Source organism: Salpingoeca rosetta (assembly GCF_000188695.1).
Source record: "Salpingoeca rosetta unplaced genomic scaffold supercont1.25, whole genome shotgun sequence".
NCBI lineage: Eukaryota > Choanoflagellata > Craspedida > Salpingoecidae > Salpingoeca > Salpingoeca rosetta.
Genome location: NW_004754909.1, coordinates 412,928 through 429,182, shown reverse-complemented (window position 1 = coordinate 429,182; position 16,255 = coordinate 412,928). Strand labels below are relative to the sequence as shown.

Here is a 16,255-nt window from a genome sequence, read left to right as displayed (position 1 = left end):
TGTGTTGTCGTGTTGTGTGTGTTGTTGTTGTTGTTGTTGTTGTTGTTGTTGTTGTTGTTGTTGTTGTTGCTGCTGCTGCTGTTGCTGCTGCTGCTCCTCCTCCTCCACGCGTGTTGATGATGGTGGGTGCATCACGTCAAAATGCGCCAAGCCCGCTCACGCCAAACGGCCGAACCGGACAGGAAATCAAAACCAAGGATTGCCGCGTGTTGTGCCTTGTTTGCTTTGCACATCCCACCCCCAAACCCACACAAAACAAAAGAAAAAAGCACGCCCAAGCCACTCGTACTCTTGTCTCCTGTGCTCCAACAGCTCCTCCTCACTGCACCTCACTGCACTGCACTGCGCTTCGCCACGACATGCACACACCAACAAAACGAGAGGGGTATGTGCGTGCGCGAAGGACAACGTGTGCGTGGTCGAGCAGGTCTTGTGTTGCTGTTCGCCGACACTGTAGATTGTTTTTGGAAGATGTTGAAACTTTTCCTCACCACCAGTCAGTTGTCTCGCTGAAAACAGCGGAGACAGCCGTGATGCGAACGGCTGACTGTTCAGTGTGATATTGGTGTTGTGTGTTGTGTGTTGTGTGTTGTGTGTTGTGATGAGTGTTGCGCTGCTTCTGGTGCGTTGCACATGTATGTGTGTGCCTCACACCTTGTCTTTTGGCTTTCCTTTTCTTTTGTTGGTGTTCCTCCAAACCAAGAGGCCACCGTGTTGTTCCTTCATCCGCCATGGGTGCTTGTTATTGAGGCTGGCTTGTCCGCACGCCTTCAGACGATGCTGTTGTGTGACCAATCCTTGCCCCACTTCCTTCGCTGTCTCTGTGCTTTGTCAACGCGTTGCGTGGCAAGCAGGGCTGAGAAGAGGAGGAACAGGGAGAGGGAAGCGCGCAGCGTCGATCTAACCCTAAGATGTTTCCGAACTTCCCCAAGCAGGCGTTTTTTCGCACACGGTTGTTTCTTCCCTGCGCCAAGGTCTTGCTTCAACGTGAGGCCTTGAGATCAACAAGAAGAAAGACAGCTCCTTGGCGGCTGGGTGGAGCAAAAGCGGTTCTCTCGGCTGGTTGGTCGTTTGGTTCGTTGGTTTGTGTTGTCCAGTGGTTTTGTGGGCAGTCAGTCGCTTCAATCGCATGCATTCGCTGCACACACATCCGTGGGCACATTGCAGTGGCCACACGCCATGTCAGTTGTTTGTTTCGTGGTACACGTTGTCCTTTTGTGCTTCCTGTGAGGTCGAACGACTTGTTTGAAGGCGTGCCCTTTGCTGTTGCGCCAGCCCTGGCAAAACTGTGGGCTGTGCCTTGAGTGCCATCACTCGGCCGGCTCACAACCACACTTGGCTGAAAGGTTCGCCCTTGCCGCGCACAGCGTTTCCCATGCCTTTATGTTTCGTTTGGTTTTTGCACCTCGTTCCTCCTCAACTCCCCTCTCCCGTTGTGTTATTTGTGGCTGCGTGCATGTGTGTGTGTCAGTGCTCACGGTGTGTGTGCATGTGTCTGCGTACACCCCACTTTTTGGAGTCTGCCTCTGCGCGACACACAAGACGATGTCTCATCCGTCTTTCCCCTCAATTCAAACGAAAGAAACGTATGTGTGTGTGTGTGTGTGCGTGTGTGTGTGTGCGTGCGTGTGTGTGTGTGTGTGTGTGTGATACTGTGGATGAGCGGAGCCGCAAAGCAGTCTTGTTTCGTTTATTCGTAGCAATGGCAGAAACCTGCCTGCCAGCTAGCCAGCTATGGTTAAGTTAGGCACACAAAACTTGGAAATCGAATTAATTGGGGAGAGAAGAAGGAGGCGCACACACGCACACACACACGCACACGCACGCATCATGCTACCTGTGTCAGCACTGCTCTCCCAGCCCTGCTTCTCCCACCCCTGTGCTTGGCCGTGGTCTTCTGCGCACGAGGTGCTCGCCGCTGCGTGCGCCGTTTCCGTCTCGTCCGTCCACCGCCACCATCGTCGGCTGTGTATGTGATGCCGTGTTGGTTACAGAAGCGCTTCAGCTTGTCTTCGCCCCAGCGTCGCATGCCCGCCATCGTCGCACACGCGCGGATGCGTGCAAGCGGGATTGGCCGATACAACAGCACGTGCTCGTACAGCTCCACGTCAGCACGCACAGCACGGCGCAGCGCACGCATCTCATCGTCATCGTCATTGTCATCACTGTTGCTATCATCATCACCGTCGTCGCTGTTGGTGTTGTGATTGTCGTCTTTGCGGCCAACAACAACCGCCACGGCATTGCGACTGTCATGATCATCATCGGTGGCGTGAACAATCGCGTTTTCGTCGTCGTCGTCGTCATCATCATCATCATCATCATCATCATCATCATCATCGTGGCTGTCACTGCTGTGATTGGCCAGCTGTGCATCATACCGGCTTGACGCAAACAATGATGGTAGCGAGTCATCATCATCGTCATCATCATCATCATCCTCACCATCATCACCATCATCATCAACGTCATCGTCAACATCGTCCTCGTTGTTGTTGTTGTCATGAACGCCGAAAGGGCTTGGCGGCAACATTTCAGCCACCACACTGTTACCATCACCATCACCATCATCACCGCCACCATCAACACCACCACCATCGTCATCATCATCATCATCGTACATGCTGTTTTCGAACATGTACAGCATCGTGTCTTCGTCCAGCATGTCTTGTATCATGCCAGTGTCAATTGTGCTCGCGCTGCCACCACTGTTCTTCTTCTCCCCACTGCTCGTGTTGCTTGCATCACGTGTCATGAGAGGGTTGTGTTTGGCACTGCCGCTGGTGGTGGCAGCACCAGCGGCGGCCTTGTCACTGCTGTTACCATCGCGGTCGTCGCTGTCATCGTCCTGTTCACCGCCTTTGTCGTCGTCATCATCCACATGAATCACGCCCGTAACTTGTTCATCCTTGCTGGTGCTGGGCAGCAAGCCGCTCGGGGGCAACGAAGCGGGCGGTGACTCACCACCATCACCATCACCATCACCATCATCATCATCACCACCACCAATGCCATCACGACTGTCACCATCACCACCATCATCATCACTGTCGCACGGTCGGGGCTGCCGCTGCGTTTGGACTGCTGCTGCTTCTGTGAGACCAAGATCCGGCAGGGAGGAGTTGGACGACTGCGACGAGAATCGTGATGGCGCACGCCCACTCGTGCTCGTCGTCGTGATGGGGATGGAGGTGCTTGCATCTGTGCTTGTCGCTGCTGCTGCGCTTGGTTCCTCCTGATTGCTTGCAAGCAAATTGCTGCTGCTGGTGGTGCTGGTGTGAGGGTCACAGGTGTTGTTGCGCCCTTTATCATCGCGATCATCACGGCCAACACCAGAGCGAGTCGCAGTGCTGCCGTCCTCACCACCATCACCAATACCATCACCACCACCAATACCACCACCAACACAATCGCTATCATCATCACCACCATCAACACCATCAACACGACCTGCAGCAGCAGCAGCAGCAGCCTGCGTCAGTGCCGCGGCCACATCACCTCGGCCCCAGGAGCACAGGAGCGACGAGGCAGCGTCGACGTGAGTTGCCTCAACGCGGCAGGTGCCTGTGTACAGCAGCTGCAGTGCGCACACCAGCACCGCTGGTGGGGGTGGGTTGCTCCCACGCACCTCCACTACCCGTCGTGCGTGATGCCTGTGATGGCTGTGATGGTGGTGGGTTGCGGTGGAGGCTGTTGTTGTGCGCACATTGCCACTTTCGCCATCATCACCTTCACCCCCTCCACCGCTGCCATGAAGTATGTTGTGCAGCGTGTCTCGTGGCAGCATGGCTTCCAGCACAGCGCGATGACAAAACACATCCACCGCTTCCCCTGCTCGTTCTTCCCTCTGCTGCCGCTGCTGCCGCTGGTGGCGGGGGTGGCGATGTTTTTGTCGATGCGTTGGTGTGTCGATGCCCGCCTGTGGTTTGTTTCGCGCTTGCTGCAACTCTGTTGCTTCTGCCACTGCTACTGTTGCTGTTGCAGTTGGTATCGCTTCTTTTGATGTTGATAGTGGCGGGTGCACACGAAACACAACATCGCAGCACTCCGCTGCTGTTTGCGTCTGCTCAAACAGCAGCTGTCCAAGACGCGAGGCGCCGCCTTCAAAACGCACGCGCACTAACCTTCGTCCTCGTTGTTGTTGTTGTTGTTGTTGTTGTTGTTGTTGTTGTTGTTGTTGTTGTTGTTGTTGTTGTTGTTGTTGTTGTTGTTGTTGTTGTTGTTGTTGTTGTTGTTGTTGTTGTTGTTGTTGCTGCTGTTGTTGTGGTGGTGGCTGCTCCTTCTCCTCCTCTGTGGTCGCGTGCGCGTGTGTCGTCTTGAACATGGCAGCACCTCTCGCCCGCTGGCTCTGTGTTGGCGACTCCATGTGTGGCAAGTGACTGTCCATCCTTCCGTCGTACGAACACAGCTCACCAAACTCACCACGCCCAGCCTTGCTCCCTCCGTCATCATCACCATCATCGTCATCGTCATCGCCATCAACACGGCTGTGGGTGCTGTTGTTGCTGCTCGTGTTGTCATCACTGCGAACGCTCGTCACATCTGGCGCTTGTTTCCGCTCTTCCCCATGACGATCCACCACGTCAGCATTATCCGCTGCTTTGCTGCCATTGCTGGCGCTGGTGCTGCTATTCTTGGGGGCACTGTTGTTGCTGTTGTTGCCGCTGTTGCTGTTGTTGCTTGCGCTTCTGGCTTTGCCGAGCGCGGGATGGGTCTCAGACATGGACGTGTGACAGAGTGGCGCGATGTTGTACGCGCCCGAGGCAACAGCAGCAGCACCCTGCAGCAGCACCCATGATCGTGGGGGTCGACGTGTGCACATGTGCTGGACGGTGTGCTGTGATAGCAGCGCTGTCTGGCTGCTTCCGTTGAAGTGCCGATCACACGCAGACAACACCTGCACATGCAACCAATGAACCATGACGGCGGTGATGGTGTGAATGTTTTGGGTGGGAGAGGGCATTGGTGGCAAAGACGTTGGGTTGAACGCAAAGACAGAAAGAGTGGCTACCCACACCCACACACACACACACACACACACACACACACACACACACCACACACACACACACACACACACACACACACACACACACACACACACACACACACACACACACACACACACACACACACACATAGATACACACACACCAGTTCAACGCGGCGCTGGAGGACACGTGTGTAGTCCTCACGATCACAGGACAGCAGCGGTGGAACATGTCTCCGCTTGTCCAGCTGTCCTCCCTTTCCTCTTCTGCGGGCACGAGAGGAGGGGCGACGCACGCGGCCAATGTTTGGAAACACGCCATCCATGTCCGCACCGCTCCAACGACGCCGCCCTCCATCGCCGCTGCTATTGCTTCTGCTGCTGCGACTGGTGCATGTGATGTTGGTGGTGGTGGTGGGTTGTCTGCTTCTTCCACCACGCCCAACACCATCTTCCTCTCCATCATCACCACCACCACTACCACCATCGTCGTACGGTGTGTTCTCCGTGCTTCCTTTGCTTCCTCTTCCTCCTCGTCGTCCCCTGCCTGCACCTCTTCCTCGTGCGCGCGTGCGTGTGCGTGTATTCACGGCTGCGTTCGCTGATCGCGACCGTTTCACCTTTGTCGGCGACGCGAAATCGTCACCAGAGAGCGGCGGGGATTTGAACGACAGCGACAACACCTCTTGTGACGGCGTGAGGTGTTGTTGTTGTTGTTGTTGTTGTTGTTGTTGTTGTTGTTGTTGTTGTTGTTGTTGTTGTTGTTGTTGTTGTTGTTGTTGTTGTTGTTGTTGTTGTTGTTGTTGTTGTTGTTGTTGTTGTTGTTGGTGGTGGTGGTGGTGGTGGTGGTGTGTGTTGGCGCTGCTGTTGTCATTGCTACCACTGCCATGTTGCCTTGCTCGTCGCGGTGACGGTGTTGACTGGGACCGCACCAGCGTGCGGCGGCCACCACCACCATCAAGGCGATGACACTGTGATGGCGACAACGCTGACGATGATGGTGGTATTGTTGTTGGTGGTGGTGGTGGTGCAGCAGTTGTTGCAGTTGTTGCAGTTGTTGTTGTTGTTGGTAGTGGTGGTGGTGCTGTTGTTGTGTGAGCATCGTGGGCGTCTGGAAAGAGGCCACTTGGCGGCAGCATTGAATCAGCATCATCATCAGCATCGTCACTGCCACCACTATCACCACCACAGGTGGCACCAACATGCTCGCTGAGGTCAAGTGTCAAAGCCGCTCGCTTCGTTGACGTGCGGGTACTGGTGGCTGTCACTTGTGTCCGTGTGTGTGTCGCCCGCGTTCGTGTTCGCGGTGCTGTGGTGGATGCGAGTAACGATGATGACGATGATGACGATGATGGTGCGAGTGATGCTGAGAGAGTGGCGGCGGTGATGCTGCTGTGTGTGTGTCCACTGCGCAAGAGAGCAATCAGATCCGCCGTTGCCAGTGAATGCGTTCGTGCGCACTTCTTGAGATGGCAGATCCTGTAGAGATGATGTGAAAGAAGGCATGAAGTGAGGGTGTGTGTGTGTGTGCGTGTGTGCGTGAGTGTGTGTGTGTGTGTGAGAGAGAGAGTGAGAGAGAGAGAGAGAAGAGAGGGAGAGGGAGGGAGAGCGTGTGTGTGCCTCGAAACAAAGCCTTTGACGGTGAGAACACGCAAGTAAGGCAAATGTGCGAGTGCGCGAACCTACTGACACGCACCCAAGCACAAGTACGCCCAACCAAGTACACACACACACACACACACACACACACACACACACACACACACACACACACACAAGCACAAACACACATACACACACACCAGACCTTGTTTGGCGTTTGAAGTTTGCCAGTGGCTTGGAGCAGAGCGGGCAGACAACGGGGACACCGCTTGTCAACGAGGACGATGATGACGACGAGGTGCTGGTGCGTCCACGGGATGCTGACGTTGCGGTCAACTAATACAGAATAGGAGGTCACATCCAAGTCAGCACGAAGAGGGGATGGGGGTGAGGTTCATGAAAGCTCCGCACACACACACACACAGACACACACACACAGACAGACAGACAGACACACACACACACACAGGCAGACAGACAGACACACACACACACACACACACACACACACACACACACGCGGACAGACAGATATGGAGCTCACTACTCGTAGCCCTCTTGCTAAGTAACACCTTTTTTATCGAGTCTGGTCAAATCGTGTCCCTAAGTCCGTGTGAGAACGCAGCTGGGACCCCCAGAACGTACACTACTCTTATGCCCATTTAGAAACAAAGGCTTATGTATAGCCAGCAGCGTCTTTACCGTGCTCAGGTCCGGTTTTTCGTTACGCCCGGCTCACGAACATCGGTTCATGGGAGTCGGCACACACATATACACACACACACACACACACAGGCAGACAGACAGATACACACACACACACACACACACACAGACAGACACGGGACCTCACCGTGCGCTCCAAGCTGTCGAGACACCGGTTAATGTGGCGCTGGCGAAAAGATCCGGACATGTGTTTAAGGTCCTTCTGACACACATGGCACATGGTCAACTCCGCGCTCGACGCGGCTCCGCTCGCCCTCTCCACCATCCCCACCAGCATCGACGTCTTTGAGGTAGTCGTCATTGTCCTGTGTACTGTTGCCGACGACTGGAGTGTTGAAGCTGCTGACACGTGTATGCTAAATCCTCGCTTTGGTCGTGTCATGGTCGAAGCAGCAGCAGCAGCAGCAGCAGCACCCATCGCTGATGGTGTTGATGTGGATGCGGATGTTGCGACAGGGGCTGTGTTTGGGTCGTCTGGGAAAGTGCTAGCACGAGGGTGTGTGGCAGAGTGCCGATCAAAGCCATCCAAGCAGCTGTTGACGTGTTGGTTGCGCTGGTGGTGGCTCACGGTTTCGTCAAACGTTTGATTGCAAATGGGGCACGATGGTGGGGCGAAGAGATGCGCCCACGTGTCATCCTCATTATTGTCTTGTTGTTGTTGTTGTTGTTGTTGTTGTTGTTGTTGTTGTTGTTGTTGTTGTTGTTGTTGTTGTTGTTGTTGTTGTTGTTGTTGTTGTTGTTGTTGTTGTTGTTGTTGTTGTTGCTGTTGTTGTCGTTGTCGTTCCACGGCTTTCACATCAGCATCAGCATCACTGCCACTGTCATCATCGCTGTCGCCACCACCACCACCACCACCACCACCATCACGTCCACGATCAGACAACGCAAGCCTCGTGCCATCGCGTCTTCCTGCCGTATCAGCGCCATCATGCTGCTGCTGTTCAATCCGTGCACGCAAGCGCGATCGTAACGACATGGACAGTCGATCGTGTTCCGCCGGGGACGCCTGCGTTGAAGGCAGTGATGGTGATGGTGATGGTGATGGTGATGGTGATGGTGATGCTGCTGGTGATGCTGCTGGTGTGTGCGGTGTATCATTACCATGACGGTCCACATGATCACCACCACCATCACTACCATCATCATGATCATCAGCATCAATATCGGTCACAGCATCATCAGCAGACGCGTGAACTTTGTCCTTGGATGTCTTGCTCCTGTCGTCGCGTATGAGCCTGTTCATTCCATCATCACATGTCATGCAGTCCTGATGCTGATCCTCACCAACTCCCAGCGCCGTCAATGTGTGCTGTTGTTGCTGCTGACGCCGTTGTGGGTGTGAAGGTGTAAAGTGCGTGGGTGCCCGGGCTGTCTCCGACACGGGTGTTTCGTGCAATACCTTGTTCTTCACCGCAGACACCAGAAACCCCTGCCGTCGTCGCCCTCGCTGCGGCTGCTGCTGCTGCGGCTGCGGCTGCTTGTTTGCATATGTGTGATTGTTCGCCCGCTGATCAGTGGCAGTCGCTGGCGCTGATGCTCGTGTTGATGAGCGGGTCTCAAGTGCCGAGTCTGCGGGCTGTTGCATGTGCTGTTGCCTGTCCTTCATCCTCACAGCTGTTCTCGCTTCTTCATCATCCTCTCCTCGATCGCGACCACCCAACGCGACCATTCGTTGGCTGTCTCCACTACACAAGTCATGCTCATCACCACCACCATCATCATCATGCCCTACAGTGTGTCGTGTTGGAATACACAGCTGGCTCTGTGCAAACGGCAAGAGGGATGAGAGGCAGCTGTACGTCGCTGAGCGCTCAGCACCTTGGTTGGCAGGCGTGGCTTTTGGTGCAACTCTGCTGTTCTCGTCTTCTGGAGCGTGGATGTTGTTGGTGGCGCACGCGCGGTATGACGGGTTACTGCTGCCGCTAGAGTTGCCGCCACCGCTTCCACTGCTTGCGACGACAGCAGGGCTGAGGTGCTCCTCTGGCGTCATGGTTGTGGGCGGCGGCGGTGGCGTCGCTTGCGCTGTCACGCAAGGTGAATGTGGCGGCGAAGCAAGGGAGCTCTGTGTGGTGGTGGTGGTAGCGGCAGCGGTGGCGGCGTCCGCTTCATGTGTATGTGCGGTTGAGTTGGGCGACCGTCGAAGTGATACCAGCACCTCTTGCTGCTGTACTCTGGGAGGGCTGGCGAGAAGTTGCGGCGCGCTTGCCGTTCGGTGTCGGCGGTGTGGTGCCACTGCTGTTCTGTCTGCAGGTGTGGCAGGAGACGATGGTTCGCCAGCATGCTGGTCGTGTGGTTGCTGTTGACTGCGTCTGGAGGGCCTTGCAGTGTGAGTGACGGGTGGGGTGGTGGAGCTTGGGCGAGGATGTGGCAGCGTGGTCGCAGGCGTGGAGGACACGGGGCCCGATGACGCGAGGGCAGCCAAGTTGGTAGTCGTTGGCGCCTTGCTGCGTTTGTTGGCGGTGCGCGAGAGGGAGATGGGTCGCTTTGCCCTCGTTCCACGTTTCCGGCCCAAATAAGGGTCACGGAGGAACGTCGGCGACGATGGCTCTTCGCCAGCGGCACTGCGCCCACCGTGACCAGTGGTGGCAGGGTTGCATGCACGGCTGCGTCGTGGCCGGGGCCGCTGTGATTTCGTTACCGGTTCCTGGCGCTGGGCCTGCTGCGTCTGTGGCACGCGCTGGTGTTGCTGGGGCCCTTGGTCTTGAAGAGACAGGGCAGAGGGCAACGACATGCCCGCGCCGCATCGGAGCACTGGCTCTGCCGTGCGTGTGTGTGTGTGCGTGCGTGTGTGCGAGAGGGGGGGGGGGGGCTTTGCTTCGCGTGTTTGTTGTTCGCTGTTGCTGTTGTTGTTTGTTGTTTGTGTGCCGGTTGTTTGTGGATTTTGGCGCGGGCACACAACGAACTGTGTTGTTGCAACAACGTGCGCACACACACACACACGCACACACACACACACACACACACACACACACACACACACACACTCACACACACACACACACTCACACACACACACACACACACACATTCTTCCCTCTCTCTCTCTCTCTCTTGCATGCTTGGTTGGTTCTCTTGTACTGTGAGATGGTTGGCAGGGCTGTTAGGTCAGAGGGGTGCATGGACATCAAAGCCCACACACGGCACACAGACACGCAATAAATGCTCATCAGAGCAGAGCAATCACAGAGCACACACACTGTCATCAACATGTCGTCTATGGAGAAAAGAGGGGGGTGGGCGAATAGCTAGATGCTAGGGGGCGAAAAGGGCGGCGGGAGACGAATACAGCTACACACGAGAATGGCAAACAAGTGCGGGAAAGCAATTTCACCACAGACATGACCTGAGCGAGATAGATGAGTAGTGTGTGTGTGTACACACACGCACATCAAGCACACATCAAGCACACATCAAGCACACATCAAGCACACATCAAGCACACAAGGTGCAGGAAGAAGGCGGGGATTACAATTACACGCAATGACGCATCTCGGCGTTGAACACGCGAGGAGAGCGAAGCAAGCGAGCCATGATGGGCACAACGAAAGAAGTCAGCAATGACTCGAAAGAAGCAAGCAAGGAGAAAAAACACGGTGGGAAGTTGGCACAACCCATGCACGCATGTGCAAAGGCGAAGGGGGGGGGAGACGAACGAAGGAATAGCTAGATAGAAAGGAAGGGGAACGAAGGGGAGAACAAACACAAGCAAGCAAGCAAGGGTACAAACTTGCACTCGCACGTGATCTCCTCCTAACAGAGAGAGACAGAGAGAGAGAGAGAGAGAGAAAAGGGGAAGGCGAAGTAAGACAGTGATGTCATCGGACGGTGGTGTCATCAGGTACGTGGGTGCAGCACGTTTGCCGGCAAGGTGGTGCATCCACAGCCCTCACGGTCTTCATGGTCGTCATCATCATCACCATCATCTTCGCGGCGGTTGTCATGGTCATCATCATCATCGTGTTGGTCATGGCGAGCACAGCACTGCTGCGCATCACGCAAAGGTGACCGGCACACGGATGTTTCGCTTCTGCAAAGCCATGGTCAGCACTGCATAACATGCCATAGTGTGTGTGTATGTGTGTGCGTGTTTTCGGGGGGGGGGAGACGGCGTGAGCCAACATCATGTGTGTGTGTATGTGTCGTGTGTGTATGTGTGTCGTGTGTGTATGTGTTGTGTAGGTTGAAGGCGTCATGACAAAGCAAGAAAGGCTCAACGCCAACAAGTGGTGCAGCAACTTACGGTTGGAGACAAACGTGGGAAAGTGGCGACAAATGTACAGGGAACGGCAGCGCGTGCACCGCTCATCTGTGAAGGTGCAAGAGCGAAGGGGACAGGGGCGCAGGTGGTGAGAATGAATTTAAATGTTGATGGTTGCACGGAGTGATGACTGGTGACGAGTGTGGTGGTCATCGTGTGTGTGCGTGCGTGCGTGTGCGTGCGTGCGTGTGCGTGCGTGTGTGTGTGTGTGTGTGTGTGTGTGTGCGTGTGTGTGTGTGTGTGTGTGTGTGTGTGTGTGTGTGTGTGTGTGTGTGTGTGTGTGTGTGTGTGTGTGTGTGTGTGTGTGTGTGTGTTGCAAGCACGCTCGGATGGCAGCAATGCAACCTGCGAGGAAGAAATGCAAAAACTTACGTTTGGAGCGATGTACGTCAAAGTGGGTCTTCCTGCATGTGTAGCGACGGTGGCAGCCGCGTGGCAGGTCAATCAGCCCTAAACACACAGTCACGCATGAACAGACGCATGTGACACAGTCACGCATGAACAGACGCATGTGAGTGAACCGCCGGCAACAAACAAGCCCGCATACACACCTACACGCACGCACGCACATACACACACAAACATACGTACCTACACAAAGCAAACATACGTACCTACACACACAAACATACGCACCTACAAACACAAACATACGCACACACCTTTTGCAAAGTCTGTGACGGCGATGCTGTCCAATCCGCTGGTGTTGAGCACCTTGATCCACTTCTTAATGTCATTGTAGACGCCGTTGTAACACACGCCACAGATGTTGCTGTCACTGTCCCGACCGCGACCGTTGCACACAGGACACCGGATCCGCTCGCCCTTCTCCTCCTCGTCACTGTCCTCCGTTTGCTGTCGCATTGTCTCCGCCGCCTGCTGGGCACTCGACGACGCCGACGATGGCGACGATGCGCCCTGTCGCGCGGAGGACGAGGTGGCGGTTGCAGCATCAATCTGCGCCAGCACGTCAGAGTACGGTGCTGGAATGCCGTCCAGTTCACCTTGACCCGTGTACCCGATATCGCTTGTGACCACAGGCGATGGTTGTGGTTGTTGTGGTTGTTGCTGTTGTGGTTGCAGGTGCGATTGTGGGTGCAGTGCAGGTTGTGCCTGTCGTGGCTGTTGCTGGTGGAGTTGCGTGTGACTCAGTTGTTGTTGCAGCTCGTTCACGTGCGTTTGCATTTGTGTCTCCACAAGCTGCTGCAGCAGCTGCATTGCGGCCACTTGCTGCTCATGTGGTTGCTGTTGCTGCTGCTGCTGCTGCTGGGATGCAAGCCACTGGGCTGCCTGAGTGGGAAGCCCAGCGAGCCCCGCCTGCGACAGCAGTGCATCGAATGGCTGGGGCAACAATTGTTGCTGTTGTTGTTGTTGTTGCTGCTGCTGCTGCTGTGGTTGCTGCTGCTGCTGCTGTGGTTGCTGCTGCTGCTGCATCACGCTGCCAGCGCTGATGATACCGCCGCCGCCACCACCAAACTGCTGCTGCGACTGTGTGCTCGAGGAAAATGTGGTTTGTGGGCCGTAGTGCTGCTGACGGGTTGGCAGGGGGAAAGCCGTGGCTGTGGTGCCTGATGGGGCCAATGAGGAGGAAGGTGCTGTCGAGGTGGCGGCGGTGTGAACACGGGCCTGTCCAGCTCTGCCGTGTGCCGCGCAGAGGCGAGCTGAGGAATTGGAGGGCAGCGCCGACGACGACGACGACGACGACGCGGACGATGGCTTGGTCACTGCGGCCAGCGCGGCTTCAAAGTCGGAGATGGGAGCGTTGTCGTGGGATTGCTGCCACAACGCGGCGGTACTTGTGGTCGTCACAGCAGCGGTGGTTGTGGTCGGCGCTGCCTCCGTTGTTGCTGCCATGGAAGGCAGGGAGCTTGATGACGGCTGCCGCCGCTGCAGCTGTTGCTGCCGCCTGTGGTCGTTGCTGTGGGCCACGCTGGAACTTGGGCAAGTGGACAAGGACATGGCTGTAGAGGGTGCTGCTGTTGTTTTCGCGATTGTGGTCGCAGCAGGTCCATCCAAGACGAAGGCGCTGTCGATGTCTGCCGCTGTCGCTGTTGGCGAGGACGATGGCGGGTGCTGTGCATCCGAAATGGCATTGCATGCTTGGCGAATCTTGTCGGTGACCACCTGCTGTTCCTCTGGGAGCAGCAGCCAGTTGATGAGGTCGAGTTTCGCGCGGACAAGCTCAGCGGCTGCGGATGTGTCCGAAGCAGGCTGGTCGAGGTGTTGTTGCTGCTGCTGCTGCTGCTGTTCCTGGAGGTACGCGAGGTGTGTGGATGCGAGGCTGGCCAGGTCCATGCCTTGCAGGATTTCCTTCTCGGGAGGCATCTCTGCTCTGCTCAGCAGTGTGCCAGGGCAGGGGATGTCCTTGTGTCGAAGACGTAGGCTGGGTGTCGTTGTGGCAGTTGAAGACCTTCGAAGCGGCTGCCTGCAAGCTTCGCGATGGCTGGCTGTGGTGCTTGTGGCTTGGGAACCCTGGGGGGGGGGGTTGCGTGTTCGGACGGTCCTGGCGCGTGTGCTGTTTGGTCAAATGGGAGGGGACGTGTGGCCGCAAAGTAGACGTGAGGTGAGTGGATAATGGTGTTGTTGTTGTGGGAGATGTGGAGTGCAGGGAGATGTGCGGTGTGCAGCGCGTGCGTTTGTGCCAGGGCGCATAGCATCATGTGACAGGTGCAAGTGCTCGAGTACACGACAACAGACGCGCAACGCACTCTTTGTGACAAAGCATGCGACACCAATGCAACCTGAAAACTAAAGCCCTAGGGCAAAAACAGGGGTTGGCACACACTAGACGCACAACGTACTCTCAACTCCACTCAACCCCACTCACTCAACTCCACTCAGCCTCGCGCACCTTTGGAATGCCACAGAAGCACTGTTCTGTTCGGTCTGCTTCGGGAAGGATGAGAGTGCTGGCTGGGTGGCTGTTGTTGGCAGGTGTAGTCGCTGGTGTGGTCTCGGTGGTCGTCAGCAGGGAGGGAGATGGTCAGGGGAGGCCGGGTTTTGTTGTTGTTGATGTTGTTGTGCAGCGGGGTGTTCAAACAGGTGATGCAATGTGGGGAAAGCAAGGTAATATTAAACGAGTCCACACGCAAGTGCGTGATGAAAGCTGCCGCTCGTCTTGAGTATTTGTGTGGGGGTGGGGGTGGCAAAACTTAGCCAAGGGGTAGGCGGTTGTGATCAGGGCCGTCTTGGAGCACGTGCGAGCAAAGTGAGGGCAACACTGCACACGTGTTTTGTGGTTGCTTTGGAACTTGGGTGGAGAACGGAACCGAACGCTGGAATGCTGGTGACGGCAAAGATGCCAGCAGTTCCAGTTGGGGAAGTTCGGTGCTGATGGGCAAGGGAGAAAGCACACGCCACGCACGCGAGGGCACGATGGGTGGAGAGACAGAGGGGGGGGGGGCAGGACTCAACTCTGCTGGAGGAGGACGATTGGAAAATGGATGGCACCTCACGCCGTCAATCAACAAACGACAAGGACGTCGCACGGGAGGAAATGAAAAGACACAAGGGGAAGCAGGTGGCGGTGATGAGGTGGCTTGTCCTTGGCAAAGGTGTGTGGGGCTTGCGTGGTTGCGTGGCGGTGGGTGGTGTGGGTGGTGGTGTGGGTAGGTGGTGATGAGCACAGCCAGTTCTTGGAATTGATCCCGTGTTTTGGGGGGTGAGAAGTGTGGCGTGGTTGATGCAAGGTTGAAGGCTTGCGTCGTGCAGCACCCAGCATTGCATCAGTCGGACACGAGAAATCGAGGTTTATTGGAAGCTTTCAACAAAACCAGGGTCAACCGTAAGCAAAACCTGTCCCGCTTGGTTTAGGGAACATCTGCGAAGATGTCATACAATTTTCCCAAATTGTGCGAAAGCACTTTCGTGACGAGGCCAATCCAGGCCGGCAATTGCGACTTCGCCACTGCTTGAAGGATCTTTTCCGCTCGTTTTGCATTCGAATCGCCCGAAATGGTGTCACGCATATCGTCATCGTGCTTACCGCAAGGTGTGCAACCTGATTGTGCGGGCGCTTCTTGCGATTGCGGCGTTGCTGCTTCTTCTTCTCTGACGGCTGTTGCTTCATCTTCTTCTTGGGCTGCGTGCTGCTGGTCTTGCTTCGCTGGCTTCGCGGCTTGTTGCTTTGGTGGCGATGGCGGCATGTCGTTTTCTTCAACCAGGAGTTGGAACACGCACAGCTCCAGCGCTTCCCACACCTGCATTGGGTTAGGGTTTGGTCAGTTTGTTCACGGAAATAGGTTGCATTGCATATTGGGAGGGGAGGGGGTTTCCAACGGAGTGACGATCCAGTTCCAGGAAACAGCAACGGCAGAACAAAGACGGATATGGATGGATGATGGTGGTGTTGTGTGTGTGTGTGTGTGTGTGTGTGTGTGTGTGTGTGTGTGTGTGTGTGTGTGTGTGTGTGTGTGTGTGTGTGTGTGTGTGTGTGTGTGTGTGTGTGTGTGTGTGTGTTGTGGAGGGGGGGGGGAAATGAAAGTCGTGAATGCAATAACCCAAGCCGAGTTCCAGGAAACAAACACGTCATGTCACCCAATGACGACAGTCACGTGTTGGGGCCAGGAGGAGGAAGGTGTCGACAGTTGATGTCATGTGTGCATGGTTGCGTGTGTTTGGGTGAGTGCGCGTGCGTGCGTGCGTGTGTGAGTGTGATTGCGTGTGTTTGGGCAAGAGAG

The 16,255-nt window shown here is 55.8% G+C and overlaps 4 protein-coding genes across 4 annotated transcripts; all 4 read right to left on the bottom strand.

Annotated features, from left to right (window-relative positions):
• Positions 1-1,690: 1,690 nt before the first annotated feature.
• On the bottom strand, positions 1,691-2,755 carry PTSG_08807 (uncharacterized protein; the record flags this gene model as incomplete). Its single annotated transcript, XM_004990135.1, has 2 exons — positions 1,691-1,713; positions 1,876-2,755. 2 exons carry the CDS (start codon positions 2,753-2,755, stop codon positions 1,691-1,693), a joined length of 903 nt encoding a protein of 300 aa, XP_004990192.1.
• A 1,692-nt stretch (positions 2,756-4,447) lies between these two features.
• PTSG_13262 (uncharacterized protein) lies at positions 4,448-5,420 on the bottom strand. The gene is made up of 2 exons (XM_004990134.1): positions 5,155-5,420; positions 4,448-4,897 (listed from the first exon to the last, which is right to left on the bottom strand). The coding sequence occupies exons 1-2, from the start codon at positions 5,346-5,348 to the stop codon at positions 4,537-4,539; spliced, it is 555 nt and encodes a 184-aa protein (XP_004990191.1). The 5' UTR covers positions 5,349-5,420; the 3' UTR covers positions 4,448-4,536.
• Positions 5,421-6,205: 785 nt separating this feature from the next.
• PTSG_12797 (uncharacterized protein) lies at positions 6,206-10,066 on the bottom strand (the record flags this gene model as incomplete). The annotated part of the gene is made up of 4 exons (XM_004990133.1): positions 7,446-10,066; positions 6,798-6,928; positions 6,452-6,469; positions 6,206-6,299 (listed from the first exon to the last, which is right to left on the bottom strand). Exons 1-4 carry the CDS (start codon positions 10,047-10,049, stop codon positions 6,206-6,208), a joined length of 2,847 nt encoding a protein of 948 aa, XP_004990190.1. The 5' UTR covers positions 10,050-10,066.
• Positions 10,067-11,152: 1,086 nt separating this feature from the next.
• PTSG_08806 (uncharacterized protein) lies at positions 11,153-15,781 on the bottom strand (the record flags this gene model as incomplete). The annotated part of the gene is made up of 7 exons (XM_004990132.1): positions 11,153-11,345; positions 11,540-11,624; positions 11,949-12,026; positions 12,239-14,048; positions 14,428-14,529; positions 14,805-14,906; positions 15,440-15,781. The coding sequence occupies 7 exons, from the start codon at positions 15,779-15,781 to the stop codon at positions 11,153-11,155; spliced, it is 2,712 nt and encodes a 903-aa protein (XP_004990189.1).
• Positions 15,782-16,255: the final 474 nt, after the last annotated feature.

Coding starts and splice junctions, on each gene's coding strand:
- PTSG_13262 (XM_004990134.1), bottom strand. CDS start 5,348: ATGGAGGGCGGCGTCGTTGGAGCGGTGCGGACATGGATGGCGTGTTTC. Junction 4,898..5,154: donor TCCAGCGCCGCGTTGAACTG/GTGTGTGTGTAT, acceptor TTGCATGTGCAG/GTGTTGTCTGCGTGTGATCG.